Source organism: Vulpes vulpes, chromosome 2, assembly GCF_048418805.1.
Source record: "Vulpes vulpes isolate BD-2025 chromosome 2, VulVul3, whole genome shotgun sequence".
In the NCBI taxonomy this organism is placed as follows: Eukaryota; Metazoa; Chordata; class Mammalia; order Carnivora; family Canidae; genus Vulpes; species Vulpes vulpes.
This window is the reverse complement of record NC_132781.1, coordinates 127,263,860-127,284,813: the sequence shown is the minus strand read 5'-3', so window position 1 is coordinate 127,284,813 and position 20,954 is coordinate 127,263,860. Positions and strand designations below refer to the sequence as shown.

The window sequence follows — 20,954 nt, the reverse complement described above, 5'->3', positions numbered from 1 at the left end:
TTCTTATGTGTATATAACAGCTGTGAAAATAAGTACATAATTATAGGTATTGGGCCTAAAGGAAATTGAGCAAAATGAGAATGTGTGTGTGGCAAAAAGCTGAGCATCCCAGCTGCAGATAGACACTTCTGTACTGCCGGGCTAGTAAAATGGTGCTGGGAAAAGGAGGTAGGAACTAGAGGTTTCACAGCTAAATCCAAAGTTCCCTGATCACCCTCCTCCAACAGCCTCTGGAAATGTGCAATGGCAGAACAGAGTCACTAGGATAATCCATCATCTCTGGGAGTGTAGCCTCCCCAACTAAGCCTAGTTATGGGGAGAGTTGAAGCAAGATTAAGACCTTTAGAAGAAAGCCAACCATACATATGGTGCCTTCCTTATGTGAATCAAAATAAAAACCATATTAACCAAAAAAATAGATGCAAAGAAGTCTAATAAAGTTCTATTTTCCTTTTATGTTCATTTAAATATGTAATATTCTTTTAAAATAATCTTTCAAAGTTTTCTCTTGCTTTACTAGTATCCTCAAGCACACACTTGGCCTATATGTTGGGGATCCTCGGATTCATGCTTAGAGAGCTCTAATGTAACTATGCAAGCATGTTCTTTCCAGTCCTACTCCCAAAGCAAAAAGAAAAAAAGAAAAAGAAAAAGAAAAAGAAAAATCTGCTCAGTCTTTTAAACAATGTGCCTGCCAGAAAGGCTTCTTTTAGTTTGGCTTTTTGTCCAGGCAAGTCCAAGATCAATTGGCCCTCAATTGATCCTCCCTATACATGCTTAACTAAAACTTCCCCAGCTCAACACAGACAAGGACTCCTAACAAAATACTAATTAACTTCATTAGGTTAACTTCATCAGGTTTGTTTCTAACAACCTATACTTTGTGCCAAATTCTAGCTCACCCAAAGTGTTTATGTTTTAAGAGATGAGTCAAAACTATTGGTACAAATCCTAAATCAAACTCTTAAAACAGTCTCAAGATCCTTTGGCAGAGTGCTCATATGGTTTCATTTTATAAAAGTGGAAACTCCTTAGAATAGGCAACAGGAAGATGGTCTGGAGGTTGCTAAAATATGGTCAAGTGGATGACAACTTGGAGTCAGAAAACCTTTGCAACTTATAAAACTTTAAATCTTGGACAAGGGATTTAAGCTCTATACATCACAATTTACTAATCTGTAAAAATAATAATAGTGACGCCTCATTGAAAGGTATATGCAAGGATTAAATAGCTTGGAGTATTAAGAAAGCACTGTGCAACCCATACAGCATCATACAAATATAAGTCTCGGGATCCCTGGGTGGCGCAGCGGTTTAGCGCCTGCCTTTGGCCCAGGGTGCGATCCTGGAGACCTGGGATCGAATCCCACGTTGGGCTCCCGGTGCATGGAGCCTGCTTCTCCCTCTGCCTGTGTCTCTGCCTCTCTCTGTGTGTGTGTGTGTGTGACTATCATAAATAAATTTTAAAAAAAAATTAAAAAAAAAAACAAATGTAAGTCTCCCTGATATGGACATATTGGGATTTTTTTGTAGTCTAATGCACAGAGAGATGACTTTAAATGACAGTGCTGAGTATTATTAAGTGCAGTGACAGAGGAGGAGTACCTCTCTCAAGTTCTCAGAAGGAAGCATGTCAGAACTGAGTTCTGAGACATGAATAGACTTAACAAGTTTGGGGGAAGGAGGAGAGGTACAAAGCAGAGAGACAGAATAGTGAAATGACATGACATAAGGGAAACCAGCAATTTAGAGCCATTAGAGAAACAAGGGCTGGATGAAAGATGAGGTTGGAGAGTTTGATAGGGGCCACATCTTGGAGGGGTAAGGATCTGGACCTTTTTCTGTAGAAAAGTTGGGTTGTTATAGTTGGGTTTAGAATTGATTGTATTTGAAAGCTGAAAGCAGAGAGATACTAAACACATATTCCACTTCCTTCTCATTTCCTTCAGGAGAGAAGAAGAAGGACCTCTTACATCAGACACTGGAAGGAATAGAGCAAAGATACGTGAAGATGTAGGTGAGTTTGTCAAAGAGGTGGTGTAGAGAATGCTGAATGCTGGAGTAGTTTACACCTGCTGCCCTCACTGTTGTACATGGCTTATTAATTTTCTAGAGGAAGAGATTCTGGTTTATTTTTCTTGTTGAATCCTATTCAGCAGCCATAGGACTCTGGGCTCAGACAAACAGAATAAATCAGGGGCAGATCACCCTAGCAAGTCCTTAGCTTTACTTAGACAATAAATGTGGTGTGAAGGAAGATGAGCTTATGTTGTGCCAGGAATTACCTTGCTTAAGGGTTACCTTCTGGGTTTCGAAAACTACAAATTAGTAATCTTATATTACATGTAGTCAGGTACTAGGAGTATGGTTCCAAAGCTGGCATAGAAGGAAAACCAAGAGGAAGAGTGAACATCTTTATTTCTTTTGTCTTAAACACAGACAAGTGAAATTTAACCAACTTTCCTTTCTGAAAAGGTTTAAGTTAACAAAGGATGCAATAGATAAAATTTGATAAAATGTGATAATATTAAAATAAAGAAGTTCTGTTCATCCAAAGTAACCATTAGGAAAGTGAAAAGGCAAGCCACATAGTGAGATATGTTTACAACACACATAACAAACAAAAACTCAGAAATGAAATATATAAGAAACCCCTACAAGTCCATTTAAAATTCAGACCACCCACTAGAAAAAAAATGTGCAAAAGGCTTAAATTAACACTTCACAAAGAAGGACTCTAAATAGACAATAAACACATGAAAAGGTACATGAGCTCATTAAAAGTCAGGTAAATGCAAATTAAAGCCATGATTCCACTGTGTTCGTATAATGTAAAATTATACAACAATGAAAATGTATAAACTCTAGCATTATATAACATGAATGAACCTTAAAAGTACAATACTGAAAGAAGCCAAATACTTAAAAAATACAAAATGTATGGATTTCTATTACATAATGTCTTAAGCCATGCTGTTCAGGGATGCAGGTTTAAATGGTAAATCCATAATAAAAAGTGAAGGATTATTTACCATGAAAAATCAAGATAACAGCTTTAAGGAGGTATGAGGGTTGTCATTAGGAAAATGCAGGCAGGGAACCTTGGTATACTATTTTAGACCTCACTGATTCTAACATAAGTGCTGACTTACTATAATTTATTAAATGTAATATTTATGTTTTGTTCACTTGTCTAAGTATAAGTCATATACCACAATTTCATAAAAGGTTGGAAAAATAAAAAAGGAAATAGCCAAGCCATAGACTCTTTGACCACCAACACATCTAGACACAACCAGAGTGGGATGCAAAAATAAATTTCTCACTCTTTAATATGTCCCTGTACCCAGAATGCAAGTGAAACACTTGTCTGATCTAAAAGGTCCAAATAGGAAATTGGCAAGAAAAGTATTACTATGGTCTGTCTTCTATTTTTTCAAGGTAGAAAAAGGAAAAAATTATTCCAGGTAAAAAAAAAAGTTATCAATAATTCTCTTATTTGGGCTCACTAATAGAAACATTGTAAAGGCATAACTTACCCAGTAGGCACTATTTACTGTTCTGAATCGAAGAGTGTATTTTAAAGTAGATGAATGAGGAGCCAACACAGGCCTTATCCATTTTATTTGAAGCATTCGTTTGATGCCCAAAACTGATTTCACACTGAAAATCTCAGGTGGTTCAATTTTCACTGAAAATAAAAGTCATAAATTTCTAATATTTGCAAAAAGACCAGAAGGTGCCAATAACATCCACCTAAAATTGAAAAAAAAGAAAACTAGAAAGGAAATCATAATGCGTATTTTGTAATCTGTTATATGTAGATGGCATTAGGAAAGCAGTACAAGGGACACCTGAGTGGCTTAGTGGCTGAGCGTCTACCTTTGGCTCATGTAGGGATCCTGAGGTCCTGGGATGGAGTCCCTCCTCAGGCTTCCTGCAGGAAGCCTGCTTCTTCCTCTGTCTATGTCTCTGCCTCTCTCATGAATAAATAAATAACATCATTAAAAAAAAGAAAGAGGAAGGCAGTACAAAAGGAATGGTGCCACCCTTGCTTCTCCCACCTCCCCCACCCCACCATAAAAAGGAATGGCCAGTGAGGAGAACATTCCTCTGATTTTTCTACAAATGTACCTTTTACTGATTGGTTCCAGATCTTATGCCAACAAGAAAGGAGGTCAAATGAAGAGACTACATGACTAGAAAATGTGTTGTTTCCCTTATTTACTCTCCATTCCCCTCAACCTCTCTTTCCTAGACTCCCAAAAGTGTCTAGTAGAAAGCACCTCTCATTTCCCTTGAACACTATGAATATTCTCACCCTAAATCTCTCTCTTTCAAAATACGTAACATTTTTCTGGTTTTCAAAGTAGCATATACTTATTCCAAAAAAATTAAATATAGAAAAATACAAAGAAAAAGTTTAAATCATCCATACTTCCATCAACCAGAGCCATTATAACATTCTAGTGTATTTCCAGGCTTTTCTATGTAAATATTTGTCTATTTGTTAAACAAAGTTGATATTATGCTAACTAAAACCTTTGTCTTCTTAAATAACATTATTCAATCAGTATGTACTGTCTAGCATTAAAAATTCTTCCAAACAATGAATTTAATAAGGTTGCAGGATATAAAACTAATATACAGCAATCTGTTGCATTTCTATACACTAGTAACAGTGTAGGAGAAAGGAAAATTAAGAAAAACAATCCCATTCACATTTGCATCAAAAAGAATAAAATGCCTAGGAATACATTTAAACAAGGAAGTAAAAGACCTGTACTCTGAAACCTATGACACTGGTGAAAGAAACTGAAGACAACAGAAACAAGTGAAAAGATATACCATGCTCATAGACTGGAAGAATTAAAAAATTTTAAATGCCCATACTACCCAAAGCAATATACAGATTCAGTACAATCCCTATCAAAATGACAACAACATTTTTCACAGAACTAGAAAAAAATAATACTAAAATATGTATGGAACCACAACAGACTCCAAATAATCAAAGAAATCTTGAAAAACAAGAAAAAAGCTTCAAGTATCACAATCCAAGATTTCAAGCTACACTTCAGAGCTAGAGCAATCAAAACAGCATGGTACTGGCATAAAAACAGACACATAAATCAGTGGAACAGGATTGAGAGTCCAGAAATAAACATAAACATATCATCAATTAATATATCACAAAGGTGGTGAGAATATACACTGGGGAAAAAGAATCTCTTCAATAAACAGTGCTGGGAAAACTGGATACCTACTTCAAAAGAATAAAAGTGGACCACCTTCTCACACTATGCACAAAAATAAACTCAAAATAGATTAAAGACTTAAATATGAGTCCTGAAACCATAAAACTCCTAAAGGAAACACAGGCAGCAACCTCTTGGACATTGACCTTAGCAACATTTTTCTAGATATATCCCCTCAGGCAAGGGAAATAAAAGCAAAAATAAGTTATCAGGACCTCATCAAAATAAAAAGCTTTTGCACAGTGAAGAAAATCATCATCAAATTGAAAAGGCAATTTACTGAGTGGAAAAAGAAATCTACAAATGATATATCCAAAAAGGGGCTAATATCCAAAATATATAAAGTCATACAACTCAATGCCAAAACAAAACAAAACAAACAAAAAACCCCCACACAATTTGAATTAAAAAATGGGCAGAGGACCTGAAAAAGACATTTTCCAAAGATAAAGAGAGGGTGAAAAGATACATGTAAAGATGCTCAACATCACTAATAATCAGAGAAATGCAAATCAAAACCACAATAAGATACCACCTCATACTAGTCAGAATGGTATGAGAAAAAGACAAGAAATAACAAGCATTGGTGAAGATGTGAAGAAAAAGGAACCCTCATACATATCCATAACTCTAGGTATACCCCTAACACATACCTACCATATCCTTGAGTTTTGAATCACTTTTGGGTCTTCACCTCTTTGAGAAAAAAAAATGAGTATATAAGAATAAAAATGATACTTACTTATGGCATCTAAGTTCCAATATGTTATATCAGATTTCATTATACCATCTGCATTTTGAGCTTCTACTTGAATGGTGTAATTATCTGGGTTTGTTATTGTTGGAGGAAGAAAGGAACAAGAAGCATGATTTCCCCTTGTAGAATTATCAGTTGAGCAAATATCACTTTTATATCCATAAGAGCTTTGAAGGAAAAAGCAATTCAACATGAGTTTAGTACAGCAGTTTGGAAACAAAGTCATACGTAACATATTAAGCACGTATTTATTAGTTTCATTCTGGGTTTCTCTTGAGGACTATATCGACCCAAATATGATGTCTCTCTCCAAATTGCTTCCTCATCTCTTCCCAGGAGAAATCAGTTACCTGCTTTTTGCCTGAGATGCTATGAGCCATGGAGACTTCCTTGCAATTGCAACTCTGTAAGTCCACCAAAATCTATGCTTGTAATACATCTCCTAATGGTAAGAAATACTGACTAGGATCCTGAAAACCCCAGATTCTAGCCTTGAGAAGTTATTCTTAAAAAAAAAAAAAACCAAAGAGCATTTGTTAAATAAAGAGTGGTATATATATAAACAGAATTTAAAATATAGTTTTTAATACATCTATAGTTATTGATATGGAAAGATGCCCGTACTCTTACTGGTGGTAGAAGAAAAAAAAGGATGCATATTAAGTATTGAATAATCACATTTATATAAACTTATATATTTATATAACTATTCTTAGGGCAGCCCAGGTGGCTCAGTGGCTTAGCGCCACCTTTGGCCCAGGGTGTGATCCTGGAGACCCGGGGTCAAGTCCCACGTCGGGCTCCCTACATGGAGCCTGCTTCTCCCTCTGCCTGTGCCTGTGCCTCTCTCTCTCTCTCTCTCTCTCTCTCTCTGTGTCTTTTGTGATTAAATAAATAAAATCTGAAAAAAAAAATGAAGTCTTCTTATTTGAAAAAAAAACTATTCTTAGAGATGTCTGGAAAAGTATTCATCAAAATGTTAAAGTTATTACCTTTAGTGATGGAATTTCAAGGGTTTTTTTTACATTCTTTTTATTTTTCAGATTGAATTTTTTACCATTGGCATATATTGTTTTCAGACAACTCATTAAATTTTTTTCCTTAGACATATAGGTAACTTAAATCCTATCAAACTACAACTTAATGAACACAAGTACAAAGATTGGTAGGAATCAGATGGGTGGGTATAGTCAGAGTCTCCATGGCTATGGGAATGATATCAGAGATGAAATAGGCAGAGAATAGAAAAGTCCCCCCTTTGCAAGATGCCAATGTTGGCTGGGGCTGAGGGCAAAGGAGCAGAGCTTAAATATATAGAATAATAAAATTTTGAAAGTAAAAGACTTTAAAGGTTTTCTATGGTTATTGTGCAGTGTAAAAATGGCCTCCAGAGTAATACTGGTTTGTGGTTAAAAGCACAAGCTCTGAAAGCTGGCCAGGTTTGAATTCTATGCCTTGGGCAAGTTTCCTAACCTCTCCATGCCTGAGTTTACTCATCTTTAAAATGAGAATAGTAATATATCTATAACATAGCACTGTTAGGAGGATGAAATAAGCTGATATACATAAAGTACTTTTAAAATGTCAGCCACTTAGTCAAAAAGTGAGATGTTACTATCATTGTTATTAGTACTATTACTATAGTTGAATATTTTTGCATCTATTCATGCTATAACCTTTAAGAAATACCCTTTCTTCCCTTTTCTGCACCTCTAGAGCTCCTTTACCTCTCAGTTCAAAAGTCACTACCTCCAGAAAGGCATCCCAACTCCTCTTATTCTTCCCCAAGGAAAAAGCCATTCCTATCATTTCTGATCATCAGTAGGTTTTTTGTTCATACCACTGACCCAACATCATCCCTTCTAAGGGTTGCCCATCCACAAGAAATCTTCCCATTCTACCTTGAAGAGATATTCTCAGTGATAAGCTTAGAAAAGTACAAACCAGTCTGGGAGTCCTGGAGATCCCAGCAGGCCCGAGCCATCAATAAGGGTTGTATACAGGCCTAAGAACACCAAGGCCTGGGGCACCTGGATAGCTCAGTTGGTTAACCACCTGACTTCAGCTCAGGTCATGATCTCAGGGTAGTGGGACTGAGCCCCACATTGGGCTCCCTGCTCAGCGAGGAGTCAGCTAGGCCCTCTCTCTCTCTGCCCCTTCCCGCCACCCCACCTGCTCGTGTTCTGTCTCTCTCTGAAATAAATAAATAAAATCTTAAGGAAAACACAACCAGGTGCTTCCTACTTTTATATGACCAATGGGTGAGAATGATAATGCACAGGGAGTGATGGAAGAGGTCGAATGACTCCTTAAAAGAAAAAACAGGAGTACACTTACTGAGGTGTCAGATTTTCATTCTACAGGTACTTTCTATTCAATACCAGGCCTAGAACTAATAAATCTGAGGGAAGATAAAACACTTGGACCATGGATTATTGGGCCTTTATCACTCATTTTCAGAAGCAGGGCTCAGCAAAGTAGGCCTACAGGCCAAGTATAGCCTATTTCCTGTTCTTATATGGCCCACAGGTTAAGAACAGGTTTTATAAGGACGGTGGCTCAGTGGTTGAGCGTCTGCCTTTGGCTCAGGTCGTGATCCTGGGGTCCTGGGATCGAGTCCCATGTCAGGCTCCTCACAGAGAACCTGCTTTTCCCTCTATGTCTCTGCCTCTCTCTCTGTGTCTCTCATGAATGAACAAATAAAATCTTAAAAAAAAAAAAAAAAAAAACAGGTTTTATATTGTTAAATGGTTGGGGAAAATACATAAAAAGAAAAAACTTTGTGGCATGTAAAAATTATATGAAATTCAAATTTCAGTGTTCACTAATAGTTTTACTGGACAACAGTCCGGTCCATTGGTTTACACATTGTCTATGGCAGCTTTCCTGCTATAGCAGGAGTGTTAAATATTTTCACAGAGACACAATCTCCTCTAGGTCTAAAATATTTACTATCTGTCCCTTTATAGAAAAAGTTTCCTGACCTCTGTTTTAAATCATCTCTCTGACATATCATTGATATATGAGTACTGCAAAGGATAGTGTTTGCTTTTTTCCTTTTATCCTACCATAAAAAATGACGTATACTTTCCGTACAACACTAGTTACCAATTTCCAAGGGGTGGGGGGAAAAACATATAAATAAGATCTTGTATTTAAAAACAAAACAAAACAGAAACTTGGAATTACAGACTTTCTTTTTGAAACAGAAAAAATTTAAAGATCATCTTTCAATATTTCCTAACATGGGCTTCCTTATTCTTAGGGGAACATGAAGGACATAAAGGGTTTTATGAGCTATTTTTAAAATTTCAAAAAATTATCTGCAAATGCTCACTAAAACATCTAGCTTTTGGCTAGAATTATAATAAAAATTTTATAATTTTTATCCTAATAGAATTAGAATAAAAAGGGATGCTTGAGGTAGTGACAAATGTGTGAATCACTGTCCGGGTGGAATACTTTTTGACAAGTGTCACAAGCAAGTAAGTGGCAAACTGAGAAAAATCTGCCTCTTAGTTCTGGGTTTGTAACCTCACTTACTATAATTAGATCCATAAAAAAGGAACAGTTTTATGACACATTATGGAAAGAGGACAAATATAGCTGAATATAGTAAACAAACAGATTTTTTCCACTGGTGACTACTCTCAGCTGATTCAGGGCTTCTCAGAAGGGGTCATCATAAAGTTACACCTCCTCTCCCTCTGTAGCTACAGATCCTGTCAGCATGGCTACAGTAGCCAAGATGTCACCCCAGACAATGAACGTAAATAGGGGTCACCAAGAAGCTGTAATGGAGAAAACACTTCACTTCATAATTGACTAGAACCAAGAATGAACCAGGAGTCTCTGCCTCCTTCCCTTACTCCCACTGATAGCACACAAGCTCTCATACTTACTAAGTTCTCTTCACTTTGTACCATGTATAACTGGCTTCTTTCTCTGGACTCCAGGTGCAAGTAAAATTTTCCTCATAGTAGAAGATACAGGAAATGTTCTCAGGCTTAGCTGGCAGAACTAAATAAATACAAAGACACACACAATCATTTCATGAAAATAGGCAGATCAAAGCTGGTCTTTTTTGATTAGTTGATAATAGATTTTCCCATTCAGGGCCAACGAAAGAATCTAACTCTCTTCAAATATCCCCCTCAAAGAACTAGATTTCTACTTTTTAAAAAACACTTTTTATATCTTACTCAAAAATAATATTTGAGAAGCAAAACTCATATTAAAATACCAGGTAAATATAAAGTGTTAGTTAAATACTAAATAAAGCATCAAATGCTAGAACCGGTCTGGGTATTTAGGCAATGGATGATATGTGGAAAAGAGAAAAATACAAAACATTCAACTATACCACACTTCAAACTTATGTATCAATAATTTTTCCCTAAAGGACTGCATTAATAGAGAAAATTTCTAAAATATTCTTATCTGTATTTTCATAGCTTATAAATCTTGCTCCTTGTAGTTTCTCACCTAGTAATACCTATTCCTTCATAGGAAAATCAGATACAATCTAGAGTATGGATCTAGACCCTGCAAGGGTCCAGAGATACAATCTATGGGTACATGAACTTAAAGAGGAAAATCTTTTCACTAGTTTATTGTTGAAATTAATAATTTCCTTTCATCATGAATGTGGTCAACAATCTATAGTTGAATCATTACTTGTGATGTCACCATCAAAAGAGTATTTTCATACTATATTTATATTTATTGCAAATACCTTGAAAATATCAAATACTACTGTAACTATTACTAATAATTAAAGTAATTATTAGGCCTTCTTATTTATTTTTCTTTTGATTGATTGATTGATTCATGAGAGACACACACACAGAGAGAGAGAGAGAGAGAGAGAGAGGCAGAGACACAGGCAGAGGGAGAAGCAGGCTCCATGCAGGGAGCCTGACGTGGGACTCGATCCCGGGTCTTCGGAATCAGGCCCTGGGCTGAAGACAGTGCTAAACCACTGAGCCACCTGGGCTGCCCACATATTATTTTGAGAAGTGGTCTAGACATTTCACCAAATGACAAGGGGTTAATCTACACACTCATCCATGGACATATACACATACATAATTAAGAACAAAGGCAAATCTAAACTAAGGGCAATGTTCAGTTCTGAGACTGAAACTAACTTCTTTTTGAGTCTTTAGTAAAACCAATTTTAAGAAGCAGGCATTTTTGGGAGAGGAACATAACTTAGGTTACCTTTTCATATCAAAGTAAAGCTTCAGTGCATCTAGGAAGAAGTCCTCGCAAGACAAGAAATAGGAAAAAGCCCATCACTTCTAGCAAGTAAAATACTCATGGGGATGGGTGGAGAGACAATGAAAGTAAGGTAGAGCAAGGAGCTCAGATGTCAGTGTTCTTGGTGGAGCAGTAGAAACACACAGATGGATCTGTGAAACAAGATCATCTGGCTGGTGACCTACTTCATCAGGCACAGCCTGGGGCAGGTCACAAGCCTTTAATCTAAAAGAAGCCTTATTGGATCCCTGGGTGGCTCAGAGGTTTAGCACTGCCTTCGGCCCAGGGCATGATCTTGGAGACCCAGGATCGAGTCCCACATCGGGCTCCCTGTATGGGGCCTGCTTCTCCCTCTGCCTGTGTCTCTGTCTTTCTCTTTCTCTCTCTCTCTGTGTCTCTTATGAATAAATAAATAAAATATTTAAAAAATAAAAAATAAATGAAAGAAGACTTATGATCCACTCAGCTTCGACTCCAGCATAATGCAGAAGTCCTAACACTGCAATGGCACAGTGTAAGCTGAGGCAGCAGCTCTATACAGGCAAGGAAGGGTATGCAGAGATCCTGAAGTCCCTGGTATCTCAGGGTGGGGAGTGGGTATAGATGTGTGATGTTGGTCCAGGCCTGGGATTTAGATGAAGAAACTTCTGTATACAGAAGACTTCAGGACCACAGGAAAACAAATGGGACATGAGCTTCAGGAACAGGTGCTAATTTGATGCCTCAAAGTCTAGACAAAGCCACCTGTCCTGCAATAGATAGCAGAGGAAGCATGAGACCAAAGAAGGCAGTCCAGAGAAGACCAGAAGGCAACACAAAGACTTTCTTACATAGATTCACAATCCCTTACCAGATGCTCTGCAGTCATATAAACCCTGATCATATACCCGGATACCATCTTAAAGAGGAGCAGGGGAAAGGCAGGAACTCTGGAAAGTGAGCATTTGCACCAGAGAGACTAAATTAGCTGAAAGACACTACAAACCAGAAGAAACTGAGCCAAGTTAACAAATAAGAGTGCTGCCCACTCTCAACATCCTCCTCTCAACTCTGCCTGGCTTTCCAGGGGAGAAGAAACTTTTGAAATTAATTAGTTTGATCATAGACTATAAGGATGTTTTATTTTCTTTGCACACCTAACTCACACTATATTTATTTCACCTCTGTCAGAGGCATTAACTTCTAACAAAAAGGCAGCAAGCAATAAATGGTTCCAGAATGGTTCCAGAATGGTTCCAAAATGGCATTTACTGTTTTGTTTAAGTCTAGGATTTTTGAATTTGTATATTTATTCATATATTTGTTCTATGAAATGAGCATTGTCCCCATGGGTAAAGTAGCCCCTGGGAATAATAAATAAGAATGAGGGAGAGCTTGGTGACTGCATATTTTGTCAATACTCCCAGCTGTTTCTTGAGAAGCTGCTTTCCTCTGAATGCTACACTCCATCCTTGAAGCACCTATCAGTTAGGGACTTCAGAAAGACTCCTCCAGTAACAAAGGAGTTGGTAGGCAGCATTTCACACCCCTGCCTCCCAGCATAAACACATAGCCACCTATGGGAACCAGTAATTTGCCCACACTCCCTACCTAACTTGCTTGCAACAAGTCCCCCACCCCATGCTTCAATGGATCTGCCCTTTCCAGTCACACTTGCCTCAGTCCCAGCACTGTGGAGCCCCTCCCACAAAAGATCAATATAAACCTCACTAGTGCTACATCTCTCAACCTGTGCTTTTTGCAGAGCCTTGGTCTTGATGGTGGCAGACTCTGAAAAAGCCTAAAGCACACCTTATTAAAAGTCCAAGACCTTCAGACAGTGTCCTTTGCAGATCTGCTTAGGCTGGCCAGTACCAATAGCAGCAGCTCCAGGTCTAAAGTAGAAGGCAGACCAGCATGTACTTTGTTTAAATGCAGGCTACACCTGCCAGGAACCAAACACTACTCACAACAGGCAGAGAGAGCCACTTCAGACAACTAAACTGATGCAAAAAGAGATAAGAATGCAACAAGGCAAATGCAATACCCACAGGAGAAACTCCCTAAAGAGCTAGGTCCTGGGGAGCAGGGAATGGTGCACTGCAAGGCACTTTAGGACCTCTTTTTCATATGGCCATTACCTTTAAGAACAGGAGCTATAGCTGACTTACCTTACACATAGAAAGACACAGACAATTACAAAAAAATGAGAAGACAGAGAAATATATCCAAGTGAAAGAATTGGACCAATCCACAGCAAGAGACCTAAGCAAAACAGACATAATATGCCTGATTGAGAATCTACAGTAATGACCATAAAGATACTCACTGGACTTTAGAAAAGAGTAGAGGACATCAGTGAGACACTTAACAAAAAGATTAAAAAAAAGAATAAATCAGAGATAAAGACCACAATAAATGAAATTAAAAATACACTTAATGTAATAAATAGAAGGCTAAATGAAAGAGAGGAATGAATTAATGACCTAGAAGACACAGTAATAGAAAGTAACCAAACTGAACAAATGAGAGGGAAAAAAATTATGCAATTTGAGAACAGTCTTAGGGAACTCAGTGACTCCATCAAGTCTGATTAACACTTGCATTATAGGAATAGCAGGGAAGAAAAGAGTAAAAAGGAGGGCAAAAACTTATCTGAAGAAATAATAGCTGAAAAAATTCCCTAATCTGGGAAAAGAAACATATATCCAGGTCCAAGAGGCACAGAGAACCACCCCACTCCCCCCCAAAAGAAATCAATGCAGGAGATCCACACAAGACACATAGTAATTAAAATCGTAAAAAAGTTGTGATGAAGAAAAATATCATAAAAGCGGCAAGAGAAAAAAAGACAGTTACAAACAGAACAGTCCAAATATTTGGGACATAGAAAAATGGGATCTAAGAGGGAAGTTTATAGCAATACAGGCCTACTTCAAGAAGCAAAAAAAGTCTCAAATAAACAATCTAAACTTACACCTAAATTAGGAGCTAGAAAAATAACAAATAAAATCCAAAACCAGCAGAAGGAAGGAAATAATAAAGATTAGAACAGAAATAAATGATAAAGGAACTAAAAAACAATCCAACAGATCAATGACTAGGAGATGGTTCTTTGAAAAGGTCAATAAAATTGATAAATGTCTAGCCAGACTCATCAAAAGAGTGAGAGAGAAAGAGAGAGAGAGAGAGAGAGAGAAAGAGAGAGAGCTCAACAGAATCACAAATGTAAAAGGAGAAATAACAACCCACACCACAGAAAGACAAACAAATGTAAGAGAATGTTACGAAAAATTATGTGCCAACAAATTGGACAACATAGAGGAAATGGATAAATTCCTAGAAACATAAAATAATCAAAACTGAAATAGGAAGAAATAGAAAATCTGAACAGATTCATTACTAGAAAGGAAATTGAGTTAGTAATCAAAAAACTCCAAGGAAACAAAAGTCCAGAATCAGATGGCTCCACAGGTGAATTCTAACAAACATTTACACAAGAGTTAATATGTATTCTTCTCAAACTATTCCAAAAAATAGAAAAGGAAGGTAAATTTCCAAATTCATTCTATGAGGCAAGAACCACCCTAATACCAAAACCAGACAAATCCACCAAAAAAAAAAAAAGAGAACTACAGGCCAATATCTTTGATGAATATAGATGTAAAAATCCTCAATGGGATACCAGCAAATTGAATCCAATGATACATTAAAAGAAATCATTCACCACAATCCAGTAGGATTTATCCCAAGATTGCAGGGGTGATTGAATATTCTCAAATCAATCAATGTGATACACATCATATCTAAAGAGAAATGATAAAAACCATATGATCATTTCAATAGATGCAGAATAACCATTTAACAAAGTATAACCCATTTATGATAAAAACTCTCAACAAAGTAGACATAGAGGGAACATACCTCATTATAACTAGGCCTTATATGGAAAAACCCACAGCCAACATCCTATTCAATGGGAAAAAACTGAGAACATTTCCCCTATGATCAGGAACAAGACAAAGATGTCCACTCTCACCACTTTTATTCAACATAATACTGGGAATCCTAGCCACAGAAAACAGATAATAAAAAGAAATAAAAGGTATCCAAATTGGTAAGGAAGAAGTAAAACTTTCACTATTTGCAGATGACATGATACTATATATAGAAAATGCTAAAGAGGGCAACCCGGGTGACTCAGCAGTTTAGCGCCTGCCTTCAGCCCAGGGCACGATCCTGGAAACCCGGGATGGGTCTCCCCGCATGGAGCCTACTTCTCCCTCTGCCTGTGTCTCTGCCTCTTTCTCTCTGTGTCTCTCAGGAGTAAATAAATAAAATCTTAAAAAAAAAAAAAAAAGAAAATGCTAAAGACTACACAAAAAAACTACTATTGATCAATGAATTCACTAAAGTCTCAGGATACAGAATCAATGTACAAAAATCTGTTGCATTTCTATACACTAATAATGAAGCCACAGAAAGAGAAATTAAGAAAGCAATCCCATTTACAATTACACCAAAAATAATAAAGTACCTAGGAATAAGCTTAACCAAGGAGTTGAAAGACCTGTATTCTGAAAACTATATAACATTAATGAAAGAAATTGAAGATGACACAAAGAAATGGAAGACTGGAAGAAAAAATACCACTAAAATGTCTATCTTACCCAAAGCAATCTACACATTTAATACAATCCCTATCAAAATACCAACATTTTTCATAGAACCAAAAAAAACAATCCTAAAATTTGTATGGAACCACAAAAGACCTCAAAGAGTCAAAGCAATTTTGTTTGGAAAAGAAAAGCAAAGCTGGAGGCATCACAATTCCAGAGTTCTAGTTACACTACAAAGCTGTAGTAATCAAAATAGTATGGTACTGACATAAATATAGACACATAAATCAGAACAGAATAGAAAACTTAAAAATAGGAGTACCTGCATGGCTCAGTTGGTTGAGCTTTGCCTTCAGCTCAGGTTGTGATCTCAGGGTCCTGGGATAGAGCCCTATATTGGACTTCCTGCTCTGTGGGGAGTCTACTTTTCCCTCTCCCTCTGACCCTCCTCTCCAATGGTGCTCTCTCTCTCTCTCTCTCTCTGAACTAAATAAAGTCTTTTTTTTTTTTAAAGAAAATTTAGAAATAAACCCACAATTATATGGTCAGGGATTCTTCAACAAAGCAGGAACAAATATCCAATGGGAAAAAGACAGTCTCTTCAACAAATGGTGTTGGGAAAACTAAACAGCAACATGCAAAAGAATGAAACTGGACCATTTTCCTACACCATACACAAAAATAAATTCAAAATGGATTGAAGACCTAAATATGAGACCTGAAACCAAAAAATCCTAGAAGAGAGCACAGGCAGTAATTTCTATGACATTGGTTGTAGCAATATTTTTCTAGATAGGTCTCCTGAAGCAAGGGAAATAAAATAAAAAAATAAACTGTTGAGACTTATCAAAATAAAATGCTTCAGCACAGCAAAGGAAACAATCAACAAAACCAAAAGACAATCCACTGAATGGGAGAATATATTTGCAAATGACATCTCTGATAAAAGGTTCTTATCTGAAATATATAAAGAACTGATACAATTCAACACTCAAAAAGAAAATAATTCAATTAAAAAATTGGCAGAAAAAAAATTGGCAGAAGACATGAACAGACATTTCTCCAAAGAAGGCATCCAGATGGTCAACTAATACATAAAAAGATGTTCAACACTACTTATCATCACACCTGTCAAAATGGCTAAATCAAAAACAATAAAGAGTAAGTGTTGGTGAGGATGTAGAGAAAAAGGAGCCCTCTTGTACTGTTGTTGGTGGAAATGCAAACTAGGAATGCCACTGTGGAAAATAGTATGGAGCTTCCTCAAAAGGTTAAAAATAGAAGTACCCTCTAATCCAGTAATCACACTATTGGATATTTACCCAAAAAAATACAAAACACTAATTCAAAAGTATTCATGCACCCCTATGTTTATTGCAGAATTTTTATAATAGCCAAGATATGAAGCAGCTCGTGTCCAATGATAGACAGATAAAGAAAGTGTGATATAAATAAATAAATAAATAAATAAATAAATAAATAATATTCAGCCATAAAAAATAATCTTGCCATTTGTAATAACATGGATGGAAGTATAGAGTATAATCCTAAGAAAAATAAGTCATAGAAAGACAAATACTATATGATTTCACTCATATGTGGAATTCAAGAAACAAAACATATGAGCAAAGGGAACAAAGAGGGAGAGAGAGATAAACCAAAAAACAGACTCTTAAAAAATAAACTAATGATTACCTGAGGAGAGGTGGGTGGGTGAATGGGTGAAATAGGTGATGGGGATTGAAGAAGGCACTTGTCATGATGAACACTGGGTGATATATGGAATTGTTGAATCACTATACAGTACACCTGAAACTAATATAACTATATGGTAACTACATTGTAATTAAAATACAAAAAAATTTTTAAAAGATTTTCTGTCTTTACTGCATGCATGCTAAAAACCATGACAAAGACAGTGATCTCTAAGTCCAAATGCTTAAAAAGACTGAGGTACCATTAGCATGATAAGTCATTCTCCATTACCTCACCTTCAATATGGAGGTGTCTGTGTGTCTAAAATGAGTCTCTTGTAGACAGTATACTGATAGGTTTTGTTTTTAATCCAGTATGATACTCTGGCTTTGGATTGGAGCATTTTTAGCCCATATACATTCAGAATTATTTTTGAAAGATATGAATTTAGTGCCATTGTATTACCTGCAAAGCCACCATTTCTGTAGACTGACTCTGTTCTTTTTTGGTCTTTGTGACTTTTGGGCTCTTTGTTCAAATGATCCCCTTTAATATTTCTTGCAGGGATGGTTTAGTGATCACAAATTCTTTTAGTTTCTGTTTGTCCTGGAAGCTCTTTATCTCTCCTTCCTTGCTGAATAAAGGATTCTTGGCTGCATATTTTTCTCATTTAGCACCTTGAATATATCATGCCAGTCTTTTTCGGCCCGCCAGGTCTCTGTGGACAGGTTGCTGCCAGCCTTATGTTTCTACCCTTATAGGTTAAGGACCTCTTGTCCTGGAGCTGCTTTCAGGATTTTCTTTTTATCTCTGAAATTTGCAAGCTTCATTATTATATGTCAGAGTGTTGACCATTTTTATTGATTTTGAGTGCCTTGTGGACTTAAATGCCTATTTCCTTCCCCAGATTAGGGAAGTTCTCAGCTATAATTTGTTCAAATAAACCTTCTGCCCCGACCCCACCTCCCCGTTGTCCCCCCCCCTCCCTTATCTTCGCTTATCTTCTGGGACCCCTATTAGAATATTATTGTGCTTTACGGAATCACTGATTTCTCCACTCATGATCCACTAGTTGTTTTTCTCTCTTTTTCTCAGCTTCCTTACTTCCCATCATTTTGTCTTCTATATCACTGTCTCTTCTGCCTTGTTTATCCTAGCAATTAAAGCCTCCATTTTTTTACTGCATCTCAGTCAAACATCTGGTTCCCAGAACCAGAACCATCTGGTTCTATGGGTATCAGGAAAAAATTGTTTTAAGAATGATATTCTAGGGGATCCCTGGGTGGCTCAGTGGTTTGGCACCTGCCTTTGGTCCAGGGCGCTATCCTGGAGTCTCGGGATCGAGTCCCACGTCAGGCTCCTGGCATGGAGCCTGCTTCTCCCTCTGCCTGTGTCTCTGCCTCTCTCTCTCTCTCTCTCTCTGTCTCTCATGAATAAATAAATAAAATCTTTAAAAAAAAAGAATGATATTCTACTCTACGTGAGCTTATTATAAATGAAGCTACATTTGTCTTATCCTTACTGCTTGGAATAGGACAAGAAAGCAATATTCTTTTTTAATATTTTATTTATTTATTCATGAGAGACACACACACACACAGAGAGAGAGAGAGAGAGAGAGGCAGAGACATAGGCAGAGGGAGAAGCAGGCTCCATGCAGGGAGCCCAATGTGGGATTTGACCCCAGTACTGTGGGATCACACCCTGAGCCAAAGGCAGACGCCCAACCACTGAGCCACCCAGGCATCCCAGAAAGCAATATTCTTTTTCAGTATATGTGCTGCCAAAGCAAGCACCAGAAAGCAATATTCTTATAAAGATATTGGAATTTAAGAAGAAAAAAATGCTATTTCTTCTACCCTCCTAGGTTCTGCAGCTGGAACCTTAAAGATGAGATTAACAAAAGACAGATTAAAAAAAAGAAAAACAGTTTATTAATGCATGAAGCACAATTCATACAGGAGAAACGTCAATGAAGAGTGACTCAAAGAGGTGGTTAGATCTCAGGCTCACATAGTATCTTAACAAAAATACAATAAATTTGTGCAGAAGAGACAAAACAAAGGAAAAGGAATTTAGTCTTTTTTAAAGATTTTTATTTATTTATTCATGAGAGACAGAGAGAGGGAAAGAGAGACAGAGACACAGGCAAAGGGAGATAGTATCTTAACAAAAATACAATAAATTTGTGCAGAAGAGACAAAACAAAGGAAAAGGAATTTAGTCTTTTTTAAAGATTTTTATTTATTTATTCATGAGAGACAGAGAGAGGGAAAGAGAGAGAGACAGAGACACAGGCAAAGGGAGAAGCAGGCTCCATGCAGGGAGCCCGATGTGGGACTCGATCCCAGGACTCCAGGACCACACCCTGGGCCGAAGGCAGGTGCTAAACCACTGAGCCACCCAGGGACCCCTGGAATTTAGGTTTTTAAGGGTAGTAAACTACAGGAAGGTAAATACAGGTAGGAAACTCATGGAGTAGCCTTCATTTCTGAATCTGTTGATTCTCATCATCTGTTTCCACATCAAAGTAATCCTCACGTCAAAGTGGCATATTTTGCAAGGGAATATTCTGATCCCATACCCAGGTATTACAGAAAATATTTGTGATAAATAAAATATATGTTCAGTTGTATTTCCAATGCTTATCAATATCTCCCCTTCTTGGACATATGGCAAGATTTTATTTTCTTGCCTCCTTGAAATTAGGTGTGGCCATATGACTTGCTCTGGCTTAAAGAGGACCGTTTAAGTTCTGGTCTATGATTCTCCTTTTTCTCCTTCCTCTGTTCCTGCACACTCTGCAAATTCATGCTGAGATGATAGTGTCTTAAGATGGTAGAGCCTTCATCACCCTGGGCTCCTGCCTACTTCTGATAAACATATAGAATTTGCCATTTTAAACACTGAGATTTTTGCAGCATGAACGACTTCCCTGAGTAATGTGATAAAAGAGACAGTCTGCTTTAAAAATCCAGGATGCTAAGACTTGGGAGAAGAATTCATTTAATCAGTAGTTTTCTTTCTTCTCTTCATGTGTCCTCATGAATTCAAATTCTACACATGTATCTCAGGCCATTTGAGATTAGTTTTATCACCATTTGGGGATGGGAAGAACTGGAATAAGGAACCAGATAACAAATAATATTAGGCTTCACTTTAACATACTTGCTTTACTTACAATTACATTTCTGCCAGTTACCTGGTGTGATCCCGCATATCCTAACAGCTTTTACTTTATGTATGTAGTGGAACCACTAGTATTCACAGAGTCTACATCTCTATCATCCTCCCTTTCCCCTTACTGGCATACAGGGTACTGATTTTAAGTCTTATCCACTATCCCTAATTCGAGTATCAACTCTATATCTGAAAACTGTTACA

The 20,954-nt window shown here is 37.1% G+C and overlaps 1 protein-coding gene across 1 annotated transcript in view; it reads right to left on the bottom strand.

Moving 5' to 3' along the window:
- The window catches only part of IL31RA (interleukin 31 receptor A), an 81,829-nt gene that overhangs the window by 28,231 nt on the left and 32,644 nt on the right, over positions 1–20,954 (bottom strand). Inside the window, exons 3-5 of the mRNA XM_025983470.2 lie at positions 9,918–10,035; positions 6,001–6,182; positions 3,540–3,691 (exon numbers count right to left, since the gene is read on the bottom strand). Coding sequence (XP_025839255.2) covers positions 3,540–3,691; positions 6,001–6,182; positions 9,918–10,035 — 452 coding nt within the window. The remainder of the gene's footprint in view (positions 1–3,539; positions 3,692–6,000; positions 6,183–9,917; positions 10,036–20,954) is intronic.